Source organism: Agrilus planipennis, unplaced genomic scaffold (genome assembly GCF_000699045.2).
Source record: "Agrilus planipennis isolate EAB-ADULT unplaced genomic scaffold, Apla_2.0 scaffold134, whole genome shotgun sequence".
Taxonomy (NCBI): domain Eukaryota; kingdom Metazoa; phylum Arthropoda; class Insecta; order Coleoptera; family Buprestidae; genus Agrilus; species Agrilus planipennis.
The window spans coordinates 734,956-752,071 of NW_020438860.1; the positions used below are offsets into that span (position 1 = coordinate 734,956).

General features: G+C 35.1%; 6 protein-coding genes across 10 annotated transcripts; 3 read left to right on the forward strand and 3 right to left on the reverse strand.

Moving 5' to 3' along the window:
* The first annotated feature begins 244 nt into the window (after positions 1 to 244).
* Positions 245 to 2,624, forward strand: LOC108739049 (lysosomal aspartic protease). The gene is made up of 7 exons (XM_018472737.2): positions 245 to 492; positions 548 to 668; positions 723 to 846; positions 897 to 1,015; positions 1,615 to 1,814; positions 1,868 to 2,231; positions 2,313 to 2,624. The coding sequence occupies exons 1-7, from the start codon at positions 431 to 433 to the stop codon at positions 2,472 to 2,474; spliced, it is 1,152 nt and encodes a 383-aa protein (XP_018328239.1). The 5' UTR covers positions 245 to 430; the 3' UTR covers positions 2,475 to 2,624.
* Positions 2,625 to 2,696: 72 nt separating this feature from the next.
* LOC108739048 (PHD and RING finger domain-containing protein 1) lies at positions 2,697 to 10,207 on the reverse strand. Of its 4 annotated transcripts, none has more exons than XM_018472735.1 (8): positions 10,079 to 10,207; positions 9,824 to 10,013; positions 9,096 to 9,736; positions 4,138 to 8,792; positions 3,957 to 4,051; positions 3,769 to 3,897; positions 3,581 to 3,705; positions 2,697 to 2,837 (listed from the first exon to the last, which is right to left on the reverse strand). In XM_018472735.1, exons 2-8 carry the CDS (start codon positions 10,010 to 10,012, stop codon positions 2,801 to 2,803), a joined length of 5,871 nt encoding a protein of 1,956 aa, XP_018328237.1. In that variant the 5' UTR covers position 10,013; positions 10,079 to 10,207; the 3' UTR covers positions 2,697 to 2,800. The 4 variants fall into 4 exon arrangements, with proteins under 4 accessions (XP_018328237.1, XP_018328236.1, XP_018328235.1 ...); XM_018472734.1 differs by having other exon boundaries at positions 9,824 to 10,016; XM_018472733.1 differs by having other exon boundaries at positions 9,824 to 10,024.
* A 470-nt stretch (positions 10,208 to 10,677) lies between these two features.
* Positions 10,678 to 11,814, forward strand: LOC112906791. The gene is made up of 2 exons (XM_025981717.1): positions 10,678 to 11,271; positions 11,714 to 11,814. Exon 1 carries the CDS (start codon positions 10,691 to 10,693, stop codon positions 11,252 to 11,254), a length of 564 nt encoding a protein of 187 aa, XP_025837502.1. The 5' UTR covers positions 10,678 to 10,690; the 3' UTR covers positions 11,255 to 11,271; positions 11,714 to 11,814.
* LOC108738972 (tRNA (guanine(37)-N1)-methyltransferase) lies at positions 11,650 to 13,277 on the reverse strand. The gene is made up of 3 exons (XM_018472605.1): positions 12,641 to 13,277; positions 11,821 to 12,583; positions 11,650 to 11,767 (listed from the first exon to the last, which is right to left on the reverse strand). The coding sequence occupies exons 1-3, from the start codon at positions 13,274 to 13,276 to the stop codon at positions 11,685 to 11,687; spliced, it is 1,482 nt and encodes a 493-aa protein (XP_018328107.1). The 5' UTR covers position 13,277; the 3' UTR covers positions 11,650 to 11,684.
* A 244-nt stretch (positions 13,278 to 13,521) lies between these two features.
* LOC108739054 (gastrula zinc finger protein XlCGF46.1-like) lies at positions 13,522 to 16,642 on the forward strand. 2 transcript variants are annotated; one of them, XM_018472745.2, is made up of 4 exons: positions 13,522 to 13,732; positions 13,793 to 14,576; positions 14,864 to 15,264; positions 16,558 to 16,642. In XM_018472745.2, the coding sequence occupies exons 1-3, from the start codon at positions 13,565 to 13,567 to the stop codon at positions 15,235 to 15,237; spliced, it is 1,326 nt and encodes a 441-aa protein (XP_018328247.1). In that variant the 5' UTR covers positions 13,522 to 13,564; the 3' UTR covers positions 15,238 to 15,264; positions 16,558 to 16,642. The 2 variants fall into 2 exon arrangements, with proteins under 2 accessions (XP_018328247.1, XP_018328248.1); XM_018472746.2 differs by lacking the exon at positions 16,558 to 16,642 and adding an exon at positions 16,181 to 16,269.
* LOC108739055 (U3 small nucleolar ribonucleoprotein protein IMP3) lies at positions 15,321 to 16,569 on the reverse strand. The gene is made up of 5 exons (XM_018472747.2): positions 16,341 to 16,569; positions 16,179 to 16,286; positions 15,836 to 15,939; positions 15,598 to 15,773; positions 15,321 to 15,544 (listed from the first exon to the last, which is right to left on the reverse strand). The coding sequence occupies exons 1-5, from the start codon at positions 16,472 to 16,474 to the stop codon at positions 15,524 to 15,526; spliced, it is 543 nt and encodes a 180-aa protein (XP_018328249.1). The 5' UTR covers positions 16,475 to 16,569; the 3' UTR covers positions 15,321 to 15,523.
* Positions 16,643 to 17,116: the final 474 nt, after the last annotated feature.

Genomic DNA, 17,116 nt, shown 5'->3' on the forward strand with positions numbered 1-17,116 from the left:
ACGTTTTAATTAATAACATAACTTTAGTGAAGAACGCACCCTGGACTAGTCAGGTAGAAACACTTCTTAGTTCCATATTAGTAATTGTAATAAGTATTTTTCTTCTATTTTGCTATTTTTTTTTTTTACTTTAATATTTGAACTCATATTTCAAATTAACCGCCTTTTTGGATCGTTTTTGATTGGTTACCTTTGTTATCGCAAAGTAAGTGTTATCTATGGTAAATGTAATAAAACAAACAATTTAAATATAAACACGAGTAGCAGAAGCCGCAATTCATTTTGATTAAACTGTGTTCCGTCCTACTGGTCATCGATGAATAATATATTATCAGTTAATTATTAATCCAGAGCTAGAGGTCATTTGATAAACCTTGTCTTGTACGTTTGTAAGCGAAATCGATCAATAACGTCCATAAGCAGGTTAAGAATGACCAAATCACTTGCTATTTTTTGTATGATCCTAATTGTTGCAAATGCGCAGCTTTTCAGGTAAGTTCTAACACATATTTTTCCTGCAAAAGACCAAGCTTGTATGACCTTTTAGAGTTCCATTGCATAAAATTAAATCTGCAAGACGAACATTACAGGAGGTTGGAACAAAAGTGCAACAACTTAAGTTACGCTATGGGGGACCATCACCGGAGCCCTTGTCGAATTATTTAGACGTAATGATAATATTAACATACAAATGCAAATATTTAATGAAATCCACATTTTAGGCCCAATATTATGGCCCTATTACAATTGGTAATCCTCCACAAAGCTTCAAAGTTGTTTTTGACACTGGTTCTTCAAATTTATGGGTGCCTTCTAAGAATTGTCATTATACAAATATTGCCTGCTGTATGTGGATTTTGTATGTTAAAATTTTGTTTTCAATTGTTTTCTTTCAGTACTTCATAACAAATATGACTCCAAAAAATCGAATACATACAAGAAAAATGGCACAGATTTTGCAATTCGATATGGATCTGGTAGTCTAAGTGGATATTTGTCAACAGACAATGTAAATGTGAGTCTTTATTATGCATTCTATTAATAATTTCACATTTTTCATTTCTTTAATATTTAAAAGTTGCTTTTCTATTTAAATAAATCCAAAGTGTTGTATTAGTCATGCACATATTTTTCCTTTTCCTTTTAAATCATATTAACAATAAAATAAACTTTTGCGTATCATTAAGAAGTGTTATCAGAAAGGTTAAACTTACACTAACTTCATTATCATTGGTCTTAATGGTCCTTGTGTGATGTACACAAAAATTTCATGGTAAACTACTACAAGATCATATTAATCATGTTTGTAAAATAATACAAAAACAATATTGTATTAGAACATTCTAAATACTTATTGTATAGATTACTTGGCCAAAAAGATAATTAATATATTCCTAATAAAATAATCAGGAATACATATATCTTTTAATTGAGGCAATGACTAATTAAGTTCTAGTTATATTTACTTGTTATTTTATCACACTTGTCTAAGTACGTACTTAAATAACAAATTAAATATGTAATAATTATAATTTTTTGAAACGTTCAATTTTATAAAGAATTAGTAAATTAAGTAATGTTTCTTTGTTTACTAATTATCACATTATTAATTAGGTAGGCGCATTGAACGTAAAAAGCCAGACGTTCGCGGAAGCTATAAGTGAGCCCGGTTTGGCTTTCGTTGCGGCCAAATTCGATGGAATATTAGGCCTGGCATATGACACCATTTCTGTTGATGGTGTAACTCCAGTTTTCTACAACATGGTCGATCAGAAACTTATAAATAATTCAGTGTTTTCGTTCTATTTAGACAGGCGGGTTTAATTAAATGTATACCAGTCCTACTTACTAAAAAATAAATTTATAGGGATCCCACAGCGACCACGGGAGGCGAAATCATCTTCGGAGGTTCCGACCCAAATTATTATAAAGGTGAATTCACGTATTTGTCGGTTGATAAAAAAGCTTATTGGCAATTTAAAATGGACGGCATTAAATTGGCTTCGCAAACGTTTTGTGCGAATGGCTGCGAAGCTATAGCCGATACGGGAACGAGTTTGATTGCGGGTCCCGTCTCGGAGGTCGAGAATATTGGTAAAGCCCTCGGGGGTACTCCAATAGTCGGTGGAGAATACATTGTGGATTGCGAACGTATTCCATTGCTCCCCACCATCTCGTTTGTTTTCAATGGAAAATCGTTCCCGATTGAAGGCAAGGACTATGTTCTTAGGGTGAGTTTTTAGTTTAATTATAATAGAATTCTAAATTCGCTAATTTGACATTCTAAGGTCTAAATGTTATTTTTTATTCAGATTAATCAACTAGGAAAAACAGTGTGCCTGTTAGGATTTATGGGAATCGATATACCTCCACCAAACGGTCCCCTATGGATCTTGGGAGATGTTTTCATAGGCAGATACTATACCGAGTTTGATTTGGGCAACAATAGGGTTGGTTTTGCAGATACCGTTTAAATAAACCAAAGAATACGTGAAATGAATAATCAATATATGTTATTATAATAGGTACTTGTTATTAATGTAATCCATGACTTATTTTTAGGGGATTGAATTTTAATTTCGTAGTTTGAATTAGTGGCAAGCAATAAAACCCGTTACACTTTACAATTTATTTGTAACTTCTTTTCGTTCAGAGTTGAAATAGAACAGAAAAAAAACAACTTATAACTAAACCCTATCTATTTTTCAATTTAAATTCTTATTTAAAAATATATTTACAAGATTGAAATTGCGCCATTAATATTAATTTGTAAAGTGATAAGTCGTTACTTGTTCACCCCTTAGTTTATTTTGGAGAGCCAATTCGATATTACTTGTCTGGAAAAAGGGAAAGACTTGAATTTAACTTTACGGTTTCGTTTTCATCGTCAAATGTTTCGGTCGTAAAAAGTGCGATAAATTAATAATTCTTTTGATTTGTCGAAAACATTTTATTTATTTCCTTACAGTTTTTGTTTTACACATTTCAGTAAATCTGCACAAAGAAGAGAAGGTTGAGGGATAGAAGATGTCTTGTGGGGGGGAGAATGGTCACGGGAGAATGAAGAAACTTTTAATTACACAAATCTCATTAGAAATGTAATATCTTCTTAATTAATTACGTTTATTAGTTTGGCTACGGTCGTTCTTGCAACACAACACAGAAAACCGTTCCCTAACAGCTACAGAAAAATGTACTCTAGGTGTTTTAACAACATACTAGTTGCTGTTAAATGATAAAAGAAAAAACGTGTTTATACCATCCCAAACACTGCTTACTTAAAACAAAAAATAAGATTCATCGACAAGCAACTGGGCGTTATTTTGAAATATGTAATCGTTTTTCGACATACATATTAAACAAAAATTCAATTGCGTCTATATAAATTTCTTTAAGACCTTTTCAACCACGGGAAATTAATAAAGACGTTTATGAGACAAAGAAAAAGCAGAATGCGGAATGTTTTAAATGCAAAAATGGAGAGCTGCAAAATGTAACATTTATTTAGAATACAAACTCTTGCCGCCAACTAATAAATAAGACAATAAATTATTACGATTGGAAACGGAAAAGGACTCACGTTTTTTGAGGATTTACAGAACTACTAGAAGTCACTTTTTTACTGTGTCTAACTTTGCGTACGTAGGCCTCAATCAATGCTTGAATTTTCTTCGGGTTTATTTCTCCAGATTTATTGTGGCATATCTACAAAAAACAAATTTTTTATTTAATAGTAACAGTCTTAATAATAATAATAATAATTCCTACTTTGGGAACGGCCCTCCGCAAAATGTCTTTGTACTCCTCTTTAGTGACATGTTTCTTGTTGTAATGGGGTTTCAGCACGAGCTTCACCTCTTCCACTACTCGTTCTTGTCTATTCAATTTTTTGAGGAACTGCGGAAATTTTATTTTATAAGTACAAACTTTACTACTGCATATATGTAACAGTTTACCTTGTCTTTGACCTGCATTTCCACAGCAGAATTTGGTAATTCGTCAAGAATTTTCAGATTGTCTTCATCCATTTTCACTCCTACAAGTTTTGTTCCTAAATTTTAAAAAAAAAAAAAAACGAGAAACATTAAAAATGATTTTTAGTAAAAATTAACACAAAACATTAAAACAATAACTTACCTTTGCTAGGCGTTTGTTGGGGTTTCGGCTTAGGGTTTGTCTTGGAAGGCTTAACTTTCGACGGAACTTTATTTCCTTTACTTTTAACTTTGTAGAGGGGAGGTTGGGGCGAGGATCCAAATAGCTGATCGAAAGCACTCTGACTCTTTGAGGTCACCGTCTTGTTGCTACTACTGGTTGTAGCGACAGCTGTGGTCGCCGTTACACTCTTGGATGTCTTAATGCTTTTTGTTCCAGACTCTGGTGGAGGTTCGAAGAGATCCTCGTAATCGCTAGACCCAGGAGAGTATGGAGAGTCAAAATCGAGATTCGTCCCATCTTTCTTGTTAGAATCTTTCCATGCGGGGGGCTGTGCAGTTGTCAAACCTCCTTTGGTAGACATCTTCGACGGTGACACCTTATTCACAGGACTCGAACGATTTGTAGTTGGTATTACTATTCGTTGTGACATAACTGACGAGGAGGACACGTTCGATGAAGGTAATATTGCAGAACTAAGGATGTTTATGCGGGGAGCACTCACAGGAGTCGATGTGATCATAGAAGAAGGCGCTACCACTGTAAGGGGTTGTTGCTGTTGTTGTTGACTGGAAAGGAACGCAGAAGTTTGTTGTTGATTCTGCATCACCACCTGATTAATTATTACGCCTATGGATCGTTCTGGAGATGTTTTCGCGTCTGGAGTTGATGGGATCAAACTGGATTGCGAATCTGCAGGTCGTACATCTGGAGGTGGAACGTTGGATACCACACACCCTCCACTTCCAACTTTGTCACCGTCTGTATTGGTGTCTTCCAAGCCCGGTATGGACGAATTATTCGATTGTGTTGTTTTTTCTGCAGGCTCGGGTGTCGGTGTTCGTGACTTGGTCGGATCGAATGGATCGTAAGCATCCGGTGAACTCGGAGGCGAGTTAGGCGGTTCCGGAGGCGTATTGGGACCTTTGTGCATTACCTGATTTTCTTCTTCGTCGCGACGCGGCTCTATGGGCTCATCATCAACGTCGTCAGGTTCGTGAAGTGGATTAATGATCGGACGCATTTGTGACTGTTTCGAACTTAAAGAAAACTTAACCTGTGGCTCAGGGGGGGTCTTTGGACCGGCTGAATTGTAAGCACTTATGGTTGGAGGTGGAGGACTGGATATTTGTTGTGATGACGAGTCGCACATGATGACGTTCTTTTGCAGACCAAGAATATGATCATTACTGTCGCCGTTCTCGCTGTCAGTTAACACGATGATGTCTTGGGGGGATGGTGTTAGTTCTCGAAAAGGTGACAACTCTAGGTCTATGATAGCGACTGGTTTCACGTTGGCCAACTTTTGTTTGTGCTCGGTTTTTTCAGATCTAACATGAGTAGCGCTGCTGGTTCCTGTTAAGTTACTGTTGTTCTTCTTCTCGCGCTCTTTGCGTAGCCGTTTCGTAGTCAATTCCGATGTGGCCTCGTACCGTTTTCGAGATGCTTGCACATCCCTGATATTGTCCGCATCTTTATTAAAGCTAACGCTAACCAGGATGTTATTGCCGGAAGCAAACACTTCCTTCGAAGGGGCTGGGGATTTATCACGTTTCCGTTTCTTAGATGACTTTTCAGCGTTGTCTTTGCCTCTTTTGTCTGACTTCTTCTTTTTGTCTTTTTTGGTTTTTTTGTTTGCGTCGTTTGTTAAGATTACCGTTAAGTTCTGAGGTTTAACAGGGGGTTGGTTTAGAAGCCGCGGAGGCGTCCACGATGGAGACAAATGCCTGAAGGATGGGGGAGATGATGGAGATAAAGAAGGCGTCCATCCCCGTGAATTACGACGTTCCCAGTTTCTTCGTCGCAGCGATGGTGACTTGGGAGACGAAGAACATTGCCGTTTCATGCTGCGACTTCGTGCCTTTTTTCCTTTAACTTTGTACCGATCTTGAGAAGATTTTCGTCGTTTTTTCTCCTTATTTGATCGAGACCTGTTAACAGATTTCTTGCGCTCACTGTAAGAATAGCGTCGTTTGCGGGACATCGATCGTGACTTATTTGTTCGTTTCCGTTTCTTCTTTTCCTTGGAGCGGCTACGTCGAGTTCGGGATAGAGATCGTCGCGGCGCTAACGTCGCTGCCGGTGAGTAAGAACGGGAACGGGAATGGGAACGTGAACGTCGACGATTCGGCGTGTGAAAAGACGACAAGGTACGCGATCTTGATCTGGCTAAAAGTCGCGACGACGTCACAATCAATGGCGATGAATCGGAGTTAAAAAGACGACGTCCGGATAATACGGGAGACTGCGGTGGCGGTGTCAAGGAACGACTGCTCGAACCAGAATCAGATAGTCGTCGTGAAACATCTCGTCCGAACTGATCTTTTACACGACGAGGTTTGTCTGATAGAATCGATCGAACATTATATATTTCGATTTCTTTGCGTTTTCGACGTTCTTTGCGATCGATAGATGTTTTGCCCTTTGTATTTTCTCGCGATCTGCTTCTGCTACGACTTCTGTTCTCTCTATAATTTCTCTCTCGTTGACTTTTGCTAATCTTTTTAAACGTAGCTGTTTCCTGGTCTTTATTACCAGTAGTATTATTATTGGTAGTGACGTTCAAAGCTCCTCTATCATTATTCGGTTCTTTTTTTTGCGTTTCATTCTCTTTATTACTGTCGTCATCTTCTGCTTCCTCGTCCTTTTCTTTTGTTTTTGCCTGTTCCTCTTCTTCTTCCTTGTCAATTTTTTTAGTTTTATCCACTATCTCGCCTTCTTCACACTCTTCAGCTCTTGTAAAGTCCAGTTCCGACTCTTTGGCGTTTATTTCAAGAGCGTCACCATCTGATGTAGTTTTCGGATCGTTAGCGTCGTCGAAGTCGTTTTTATCATCATCGGAAATCATTTCAGTATCAAGTCCTTCAAGACCTTGACGCTGTTGGAGATGATGATGTTGTTGGGGCTCATCCAAACACGGTGTGTAACTGCGTTCTTCTTCGCTGATGTCTTCCGTTTGAAGGTCGTTTATACCAAACGGCTTCTTACGATCGATTTTAATCATATTCTCATCTTCGGAATCGCTGTAGAGACCATCACCTGTGCGGTATAAAGGCATGGAACACTTCTTTATTCTACTTTCTAACTGGTCGTTACTAACTGTATGCATTTTAATAACTTTAATCGAAGACTTATCGACGTTCTGTGTAGTGTTTTCTGATTCTTTACATCCACTCACTACCATCATGGCCAAATCGTTTGATTTAGCCATATTTATACTTTCAGTAGAATATATATTAAAGTTAGGGCAGTCGTCTTCAAGCAATTCATCATCATCGCTTTCCTTTAACGTGTTCTGATTGTTGGAAGACGAAGATTGCACAGTATTTGATTGTATTTCGGCATTTATATTCACGTTGGCTGCCGACGTTTCAGTAATGGAGCCTTCCCCGGTCGAATCTACAGTGCTGGTGACCGCAGGTTCTGCTTCTGTTTTTTCATCGTCACTGTCGAATACGCAAGCCGGATCGTATTTGTCTTGGTCGACGATTTTTTCTGTATCGTCTATTACCAAATCTGTATCGCTCTCGTTCTCGTTATTATCGTCTACGAAATGAACAGAAGAGGCGTCGGGAGTGGCGTGACGCATTATCAACGTCTTTAGTCCCGCATCTTCTGTCCTGCTCGTCGTCACCGTTTCTATGTCGCTGTAAATATCTAATTCGGAGTCACTAGCGCCACTAGCTTCTTCAGGGTTATACAAGTCTTTGTTATCTTTTTTCTTCTCGTCCTTATTGCTTGTCTCGTAAAACTGAGGCAAGGAATAATCTATTGGGACGTGGTCGGCGTCGTCAGGAGTAGAACAATGTACAATTCCCGAGGCAGACGTTCCCGTTCCTCCATGGTAATCGTTAGTGCTCTGTGTACTTTGAAGATTCTCATCGTTAGCGTTGCCACTGCTAGTGCCACTGAAGTTGGTCGATGAGGGAGTTGTACTATCGCTTTCAGTAACTAGAGGAGTCTGTTTGGTTTTATACATAGAGTTCTTGCCGTCCAGCTTAATTCTACCATCGTCAGTCAGCGATAATGTATAGTTTTTCGAATGGAATTTAGCCTGACATTCAAGAATACTTCCTAGAACATCTGCGTCAGTTGCTGTTGGTGAGGATACTTTAGCTTTCAAATTCCTTCTATAAGACGTCGATGGTCTTCCCACGGGTGCGAGCAATAGACAAGAAGCACTTCCAGATGACTGAAAACTGTCATTGTTATTCTCCGTTTCCGATGACGAAAAATAGTCCAATTCATCTTGTCTTCCAAAAAGGTGTAGCTGGGGAATGCCAGCCATTCTTCTTTGAAAACTAATATTTTCAGTGGGATCATGGTTAGAAGCAACAACTGATACGTTCTGAAGTAGTCCCTGACTGTTGCGTATACCCAACTGAGCGGCCAGACGTGTCTTTGAGTTCTTTTTCGCTTTCATGATTCTACGTTCTCGCTTGCTTTTTCGCTTCTTTGATTTTTTCTTCTTGTTGTGATGACGTGGTTGACTATTTCTGTTGTTAATTTCATTCCTTAATCCCCAAACATAATCGACATCAGTAATCCTGTTCATCCTGTGCTCCTGCACAATATTATAGATGCGTTGACGGACCCTCCGAATTGCACGTTCGGTTTGACCCGTACGAGAAAACCATCTATTTTAAAACAAATAAATAAATTAGTAATCATACTGACTGGTGTAAAAATCCACCAATTTCGTTCCTTGTCCTTTTGCTAAAGGATTATTTTTTTAGCAGAGCCATTTAAAAAAAATATCATTTTAGACATCAGAAAAAAAGAGTCAATAATTTTAACAAAAGAAATTTATTAACGTAAAATCGGCTCATGTCAAAAACATATAACTTACAGATTGTGCAATAGCTACTTAAAAAACTTGTCGAAAAACACAAGAGAAGTACATATGGAAATAAAAATAAACACAATAATAACTTATTCACCTTGAGCTGGAGGATCTTCTTCCAACATATCTCTGACATGTTGGACAATACCAATCACCATCTGGAAGCTGAGTTAAGGGGGGCTCCAGACATTCCATATGAAAACCCAAATTACAACCATCACAAAGAAGCATAGTATGGTCATTTTCAGTTGAGCCACAAAATTCACATGCTAAAGAATCCTCAAATGGCATATCAATAACTAATTCAAAGTTATCTCTAGAAGAAGCATCCACAACTATTTGTCTTGTAACTTTACCCTCTACCTTATCTCGAACCAAGATCATTCCAAATGATAAACGATCTACTGGACAGGTATTGACATTTTTAGACCATTTCTCAATGCAAACAGCACAAAATACATGATCACACGTTTCCGGCGATCCAATTTCTTGGCCTTTGAATGACAATAAGCAAATGGGACACTTCTCAGAATGACTGTTACTGGAATCAGACATGGTTCCTTTCTCATTTATTTTTGAAGCAATTGCGTTGCTCCTACTTATATTACAACTTTCATTATCAGATGACCAGCTACTATCACTGCTTGAATATTCATCATCAATTATTCTGTTGACATTCCCTAGTGTAGGCACACGCACTATGTCTGAGTCTGAGGAGGAGTCTGAATTAACAACTCTCTGTGATCACAAAAAGAAAACACCAACTTTAAACTTAGAAAAGTTGAATAACAATCTTTAAACGAGAACAATACCAACAACACTTACTGGTTTCTTCTTTCTTAAGACGACCCTTGCCAATGAACTGTCGCTATCCGAATCGCTCGATTCGATACAAAAATTACTTTTCCTCTTCCTAGAAGCAGTTCTTCTGAGATCATCGCTAGATGAGTCTCTATTCGTAATAGTGGTTTTACATTTTGAAGAAGAATCCGCTTCGCCTTCGTCTGATAACATACTGCTAAAATACTAAATTCTCACAATATTGGCGACAGGAAATATTAAGCATAATCAGTTGCTTACTTTGCTAATCACATCGGTCAACAATTTTAATTCGTTTTAAAATAAGTTCCACATTGTTTTTTAAATTACAGTTCTGCAGTTTTACGTACTTAATGCTGAAAAGTTAAGCACCATTTTGATTATCGAACAGAGTATCCATAGATAAGAAACATGTACCATAGACAAGGATATGTAATAGAGTTGCAGTAGAAGTAGTGACTAAATGTACGTCTCACATTACATCAAAATTTTAACCAATAATAATAAACCTCCAGTAATTTTTGAATTTGATATGATTGAGTAAACTGAACACTACGTACTTTCATAAATATTTTATTAAATCATTCTGGACTTATATTTATTTATAAAATTAACGTCAGATCATAAACCGATCGGAAATCGTTTGTGAATCCTGATATGCAAAGGAAAACTGCTTATAAATAATTACTTTTTGAAGAGGAACAAGGAATAAATTAATCTTTTTAATGCCCTCTAATGTAACTATAAGTAATCTCAACAGCTGCCTTTAATCTATGATTATAAATTATAACCTGCGGCTAAGATCTTGCTTTAATCTATGATCTTGCTTATAATTTGTCTATGGTTATAACAGATTACTTATTATATGTGCAGATGTTATCTATGGTGCAGATTATAACCTCTAAAATGAACAAAAGTCGGTTATTTATACAACGGATTTTATCCATTAAAAACAATAATTTTATAAGGAATTACGGTTTAGATGTTTACGAACCAGATTATTTAACTGCTCTTAAATCTCCAATCCCTTTGTATAATTGTGTGAATGTCCAAATTCGAGGTTACGATTACACTGTTGTGGAGAATTGCCAAAAACTTCTTCATCATATTGCAAGAAGTATGGATATTGAAATTTCCGATTCTTGGGCTTTACCTCCACAAAGCATGCAAGTAACTACATTTAAACCACTCAGTGAAATAGTTGACACTCAATATAAGTTTCAAATCTATCAGCGTACACTTCAAATGTTGGACGTCACTTCTTCCGTTTTACCAGTATTTTTGAGACTTATAAAAAGCAGTTTACCTGCTGGTATAACGGTAGAAGTAGTTAATCATGAAGATTTCCACGAAGAGATCCGTTATGTGCCAGATAAGGAACTTTTAGACTTAAAGCAGCAACTGGAAGAAATGGAAGGACCACCAAAGAAAAAATAGTTGTTTTCTTATATAAAGTAAATATATATATTTAAATAATAAATATAATTCATAAGAATCTGATATTTCGTTTACTTATTCAAATTAAAATTTCATTTTGCTGTGATTGGTTTAGACAACTTTAGATTCTTCTTTTATCTTTGGATTTTCTATTTCTTGACGTTGAACTTTTTCAAAATTGGTGATGGGATCACTTTTGTTTATATGTAGAATAGTGAAGGCTCTCTTCTAAAGTTAACGACATGTATAGCGAATGTATTTACGAGATGAGAGAATGAATATTATTATTATTATTATTCTATCCACCAGTTATTTTTAAATTATCTTTGGCTATTTTCTGCAAAATCATCACATTAAAATTGTCCTTACAAATTGAAATAACATGGTATATTAACTTTTTTAAAACGTTGTATTTAACTTCATGAGATTTTTAATTTTGTGTTTGTTGTTTTTTTTCAGGACACTGCAAACTGTATTCTTTTGCTTCTATTTCTTCTTCATGACACACTGCAACTAAATACTTTAAAATAGTTTCCAACATGTTTTAACAGAACAAGTACACTAACCTTTTTTTACTGGAACCTCTGGAGTTATCAAAGTGATGTTGTCAATTCTCCTTTTGATTAAACGTGGTCTCTGACCGGTTAAAATATCTCTCTCAATCCTAAAAGAAACCCGCATCATTTCCTTCATTGAACTAACTGTGCGCACTTTAAAAACATCAACTATGCAATCAGAAATATCACAGTCCATACTGTTTTGAAGGATAGAACGTGCAATTTGATGCGGATTTTCCCCTTTCGTAAAACAATACACATGAACCATCGGAACTGTTGCTAGTTTATTTAATTCCTCGGGAGTGTAGAGGCCATAAAAGTTTTTAACAAATTGGACAGCTAATGCCGGTAAATTCATAGTTATATGAACAGAACATGTCTCGTCTTTATTAGTTTCGTTTTTTACGATATATTTTTTAAGATTAGTTTTTAAATCGGTCAAAATAAAGTCCCGACCGTCTTTTGAAAATGTCTGCAAGTTTTTACTTCGAATTTTGTTAAGAGAAGCATTATGATTGAGCCATTTGTACGACTCCGGATTCAAATCATTGGCATAAACTATGCATTTCTTCTTAGCAGCAGGAATAGCAAAGGGACCTACACCTGCAAATATATCAAACAAAACGTCGTTTTCGTGTAATAAATTTATGATTCTTTCGTGTTCGGTACACAGACGAGGATTCCAATAGACGAACGAAAAATCAAACTCAAAAAAGCACTTGTTTTCTTTAACTTTTACCATCATTTCGTTGTAACCGCATAAAACTTCCATCTTAAAATTTCTATAAGTGTTATCTATAATATCAACTTTGTTTATTACAGTTCTTACGTTTGGTACTTTGTCATATAACACTTGCCCGATAAAGGACTTGTAGGGGAGAAGATGCTCCCGAAGGTTTATATGAACGATATGTCCGATTTTAGAGAAACTACTAAGACCCTCTTTATCCACAGGTAAAACTGCTTTTAAAATTGTATTTGCCGAGAAATTTTCATACGTTAAAGTGAACATATGGAAATCTAAATTCTCTTCTTTGACGTTTATTAACTCTAAAGACTCGCGATCTTCTAATAAAATATCTAACCATCCTTTGATGATTTCGGGGTTAAGTAAAACGTGCACTTCGGAATTATTTGTTGTAGTAACAGGCTGAAACTTTTCAAGTTTCAGTAGATAATTTTTTAAAAACGGTAGCACATCCGACACTTTCAAACCTCTTATTTTAATAACAGGAACGTTTATCATCTTGTTAAACTTGGACTTGTCTAAAATAGTCATGCCACGTACGTGGTCTGGGGGGTTCAAATTCGAAAATTTGGACATATTTTTATGGTACAACTCTTTCTGAATTAACTTTTTTATTGCACTTCCTACCGCACACGAAAAAAATACATTTCTTATACTATTAAACATACGAAAAATGTTCTTAAAATTCAAACTTTTTTTGAGGTTATTTGAGATCATAGATATTTTAATCAAAGAAAATGAAAAACTTCTACCTAAATAGTGTCTGCATAAACACTGGCCATGCTTAGCCTATTTTATTAACTTTTTATTACTTCTTGACACTATTATAATAACAGTGCAATGTTTTCATGATATTCTAATGTATTTAGAAAAATTGAAACATTTACTTGCGTTAATAAAATAAATATTATTTATAGTAAATTTCTTCAACCCAGACCCAGGTGAACTAGACATAACCATATCTATTTTGCGTGACCATAGATTAATGTGTAACCCACAATCAAAATGAGCCAAAAAATATCACATAAAATTTCCGCTAACAGTTCAAATTGTATATGCAGAATTTGTTTTAAAGAAGCAAACATTTTAATAAGTGTATATGATAAAATAGAAAAAGGATTCTTCCAGAACATTTTTGTTTATAATGCCTTAAGAGAAGTATTGGGAAAAAGTGTAAGTTTTATGTCTACGAATGTATATTTTGATGTTATAAGTTATAATGTAAGTTGTTAGATTATAGAACTTGCTGGAGATATTTGTACTTTCATATGTTCGGAGTGCTTGGAAAATTTGAAAATTGCCTACGGATTTAAATTGCAATGTCAGGAGTCTGAAAAACTGCTAACTGAATTTTGGGAACTCTCAAAATTAGAAATCGCTAAAGCTCGGCCAATACAAGAAGATGTAGATTCAGCATCTGTAGAAATAATATCTAAAAGTGGAAGATTTGATCTAAAAGACTTGTTTGTTATTGAAGGCAATAACAATGAAGAAAAGTCTTCATTTAGTGGTTTTCTTAAAAATTTAGGAACTGAAATTTCGGCTGAATTTGTTCATAAAAACAGCAGAAAGAAAGACATCAACAAATTTAGGGACACTTATTCTGTATCAATTGAAAAGATTAGTAACTTTAAGAAAAACAAAATCATTAAAACTGATAGTTATGTCAGCCAAATTAAAGACATCAATCAATTTGCATGCAGAAAGTTTAAGAGGACTTCTAGCAGTCAATTAGTATTTGAAGACCATCAGAAGAGGTATGATAGAAATACATTTTTGTGCCACTTGTGTGGTCATATTGCCAAGACAAAGTCAAGCTATTATAATCATAACATCTCTAAACACATGGAAAAGAAGTTTGAGTGCAAACTGTGTGGGAAGAAGTACTTGTATAGCAGTAATCTACAAGTTCATATAAATGCTATCCATTTGGCAAATAAATCATATTTGTGTACAAGATGTGGTAAAAGGTTCAGTTATTCAAATGCTTTAGAATATCACATGAGACTTCATACAGGTAAGCATTTTTAAACTGATGATAATAATAACACTAAGTAAGTTAAATATTGTACATATAATTAAACATCACCTTATTCTACTTTTCTTCTTATACACTTACCATATTAATGTAATAGATAAATTGATTTGAATATTTTACATGTTTGAATAAATACAAAGGTAATGTTTAATTATCTGTACAATATTGGTTAACTACAAAAGCAATTTGCACATTGCATGTCTTACGGTTTTTTTGCACTTTATGAAAATAAAATAACTTTTTTGATGCTACTAATTAATTTGTAGGTGAAAAAAAGTACGTTTGTACTTATTGTGGAAAACGTTTTACAATGGCAGGCAGTTTAAAGAGGCACATTCGAACACATACAGGTGTACGACCCTACAGTTGTCGCTACTGCGACAAATCCTTTCGATCCAAGGGAGAAGTGGACTGCCATGAAATGACTCACACTGGTTATCGGCCATACACTTGTAAATATTGTGGGAAGGGATTTACAAAGACACATAATTTAAAAGTGCACATACAGTGCCACCCTGGGCCTCACATATGCTTTATTTGTTACAAGACATTCACTGAAACTGCCTATGTTAAAACGCATTTAAAAGTTGTTCATGGAGTTAAAGAGCTACCAAATGAAAATCTTTTGGAGGACAAATAGTGTAGACACTGACCGATCTAATAAATTGTAAGTAAATTTCTTTTTCTGTTAGTAAATTAATGATATTTTTTTAAAATCAAAAGAATGTTAAAAAATGAAACCTTTAATTTTAAATGCAACATGGCTATTTAAAATTGAATTTTAATTACATTTAATCAATTTCATAAACGACTTATACAAAACCCTGGATGTATATTTTCTTTCAGGGGTAACAAAATTTTACCCTTAAATGGTTATTAGAGAGATAATTAACTAAACAAGTTTGGCCTTCTAACTTTCACCCCATTTATATAATAAAATCATCCCTCTAAAAACAAAAGAGAAAAATTAACGAATAACATACAATTAACATTAACTTACAAGTCCTTCATATTCCAATATATGTCTTCGAATTTTTGAACTGTTGACCCATGTCACAAAATCTTCATGTGTCCTAGTTAACAGAAATGCAGGGTCCTTTATCAGTTCAGGGCCTATTCTCACATGTCCTTGTTCTATTAATTTTGTTGCTCCTTTTATTGATTCGGACATTTTATCTGCATTATGGAAAATGAATATTGCAAAACATCCCTTACAGTAATTATTAAAAATTACTTACTTCTGACCATGACAACGGGCAAACGCCTTCTACAAAAGCAGGATGCAGTCACCTTCTCTGCCAAACTTAAGTCCCATCGTGTTGGAATAAGCCCCATTAAATATCTGAAACCGTTTACTTCATGCACATTCACACACAGATTCTGGGCTGAAGGGTGGTAGACATTTTCAAATTCGAATACCACATCGTTTACTACACCGCCTTTGAAAATGTCTACTGTAGTTGTAAACGAAACGTTAGGAGATAATCCAAACAGACCAAGGCCCTTCAGCCTGGAATACAATACTGATCAACTAACCGCCGGCCGTGAAAGCCTACATTCAATTATACATCTATTACTTACAGTTTCTCTAATAAATGAGCACTTTCTTCAGTCCTGAATGGGTGTCTTGGATCAATTTCTTTTATTTTACGTGCCAGTTCTCTAATATCACGTGCTAACTTTTTGTACCTAACAAAAATAAAAAATTAACACTAGAAGTTTTTAACCATTTCTTTTTCATACTTGATATAGTCTTCTCGTTTTTGTATACAATATTTTTTTAAGATTTTCACTTCATGTAAGTTGTTATCAACTTCCCAATGTATGAAGTCCACCTTTTTCAGCAACTTCTGCTCGTGATATTTTAATTTACGCATTTTTAATCTTCAGTAAAGAGTAATTAATTTCAATTAAAATTAAATTTATTTTAGCGTATATTATATATAACTTAATTTTTTGGGTAAATGGGGATACATTGGTCTTTGAAGTAAGGTTATAAATTCTATGGTAAAATTCATAGTTGTAGATGTTGTGTATAGATGCCGTGGTTGTAGTTAGAAGTCGCAGTCATAGATAATTAATATACATGGCCATAGATGATCAGTCCTGGCTGACACTATACGTCTGTCTACATCAAGAAATCAAAGATAATTACATTTTAGAATAAACAAGGACTATCACTGATTTTAGATCACAGATGGACTGACTTGATCTATTATCTTTTTTAGTCGACTATCTTTTTTGCATAGCATGCTCTATGGATGTGCTTTAGATTCTATGTTTTATCTCTATGATAAAAAATCATTCAGCATTTTATCTATGATCAGTCTATGGAATACGAAATAAATTGTCAAATGTGTCAACTGTAAGGTCAACCTATGGTCAACTTTCAAGGATCTTGTCTATGGTCAAAGACAAAGAAAAAGGGAAATCAATCGATTAATCCTGCGGTTAATTTTTGAAATTTCTTTTTTTAAAAGTTCATTATTCACTTATTATAATTCGGTAGTGGTTTTTAT

Bases quoted from the DNA above. Each gene is read 5' to 3' on its own strand.
- LOC108739049 (XM_018472737.2), top strand. From the start codon at position 431: ATGACCAAATCACTTGCTATTTTTTGTATGATCCTAATTGTTGCAAAT. The intron at 847-896 runs GTATGTGGATTT...GTTTTCTTTCAG, and splicing joins TTATACAAATATTGCCTGCT to TACTTCATAACAAATATGAC. The intron at 2,232-2,312 runs GTGAGTTTTTAG...TTTTTTATTCAG, and splicing joins GCAAGGACTATGTTCTTAGG to ATTAATCAACTAGGAAAAAC.
- LOC108739048 (XM_018472735.1), bottom strand. From the start codon at position 10,012: ATGTTATCAGACGAAGGCGAAGCGGATTCTTCTTCAAAATGTAAAACC. The intron at 8,793-9,095 runs GTGAATAAGTTA...GTTTTAAAATAG, and splicing joins AGAAGATCCTCCAGCTCAAG to ATGGTTTTCTCGTACGGGTC. The intron at 4,052-4,137 runs GTAAGTTATTGT...TTTAAAATTTAG, and splicing joins CCAACAAACGCCTAGCAAAG to GAACAAAACTTGTAGGAGTG.
- LOC112906791 (XM_025981717.1), top strand. From the start codon at position 10,691: ATGTTATCTATGGTGCAGATTATAACCTCTAAAATGAACAAAAGTCGG.
- LOC108738972 (XM_018472605.1), bottom strand. From the start codon at position 13,276: ATGATCTCAAATAACCTCAAAAAAAGTTTGAATTTTAAGAACATTTTT. The intron at 12,584-12,640 runs GTAAGAACTGTA...AGAAATTTTAAG, and splicing joins TATATGACAAAGTACCAAAC to ATGGAAGTTTTATGCGGTTA. The intron at 11,768-11,820 runs GTTAGTGTACTT...TAAAGTATTTAG, and splicing joins AGAGGTTCCAGTAAAAAAAG to TTGCAGTGTGTCATGAAGAA.
- LOC108739054 (XM_018472745.2), top strand. From the start codon at position 13,565: ATGAGCCAAAAAATATCACATAAAATTTCCGCTAACAGTTCAAATTGT. The intron at 13,733-13,792 runs GTAAGTTTTATG...GTAAGTTGTTAG, and splicing joins GAGAAGTATTGGGAAAAAGT to ATTATAGAACTTGCTGGAGA. The intron at 14,577-14,863 runs GTAAGCATTTTT...ATTAATTTGTAG, and splicing joins TCACATGAGACTTCATACAG to GTGAAAAAAAGTACGTTTGT.
- LOC108739055 (XM_018472747.2), bottom strand. From the start codon at position 16,474: ATGCGTAAATTAAAATATCACGAGCAGAAGTTGCTGAAAAAGGTGGAC. The intron at 15,774-15,835 runs GTAAGTAATTTT...TCCATAATGCAG, and splicing joins GCCCGTTGTCATGGTCAGAA to ATAAAATGTCCGAATCAATA. The intron at 15,545-15,597 runs GTAAGTTAATGT...TTTTGTTTTTAG, and splicing joins TATTGGAATATGAAGGACTT to AGGGATGATTTTATTATATA.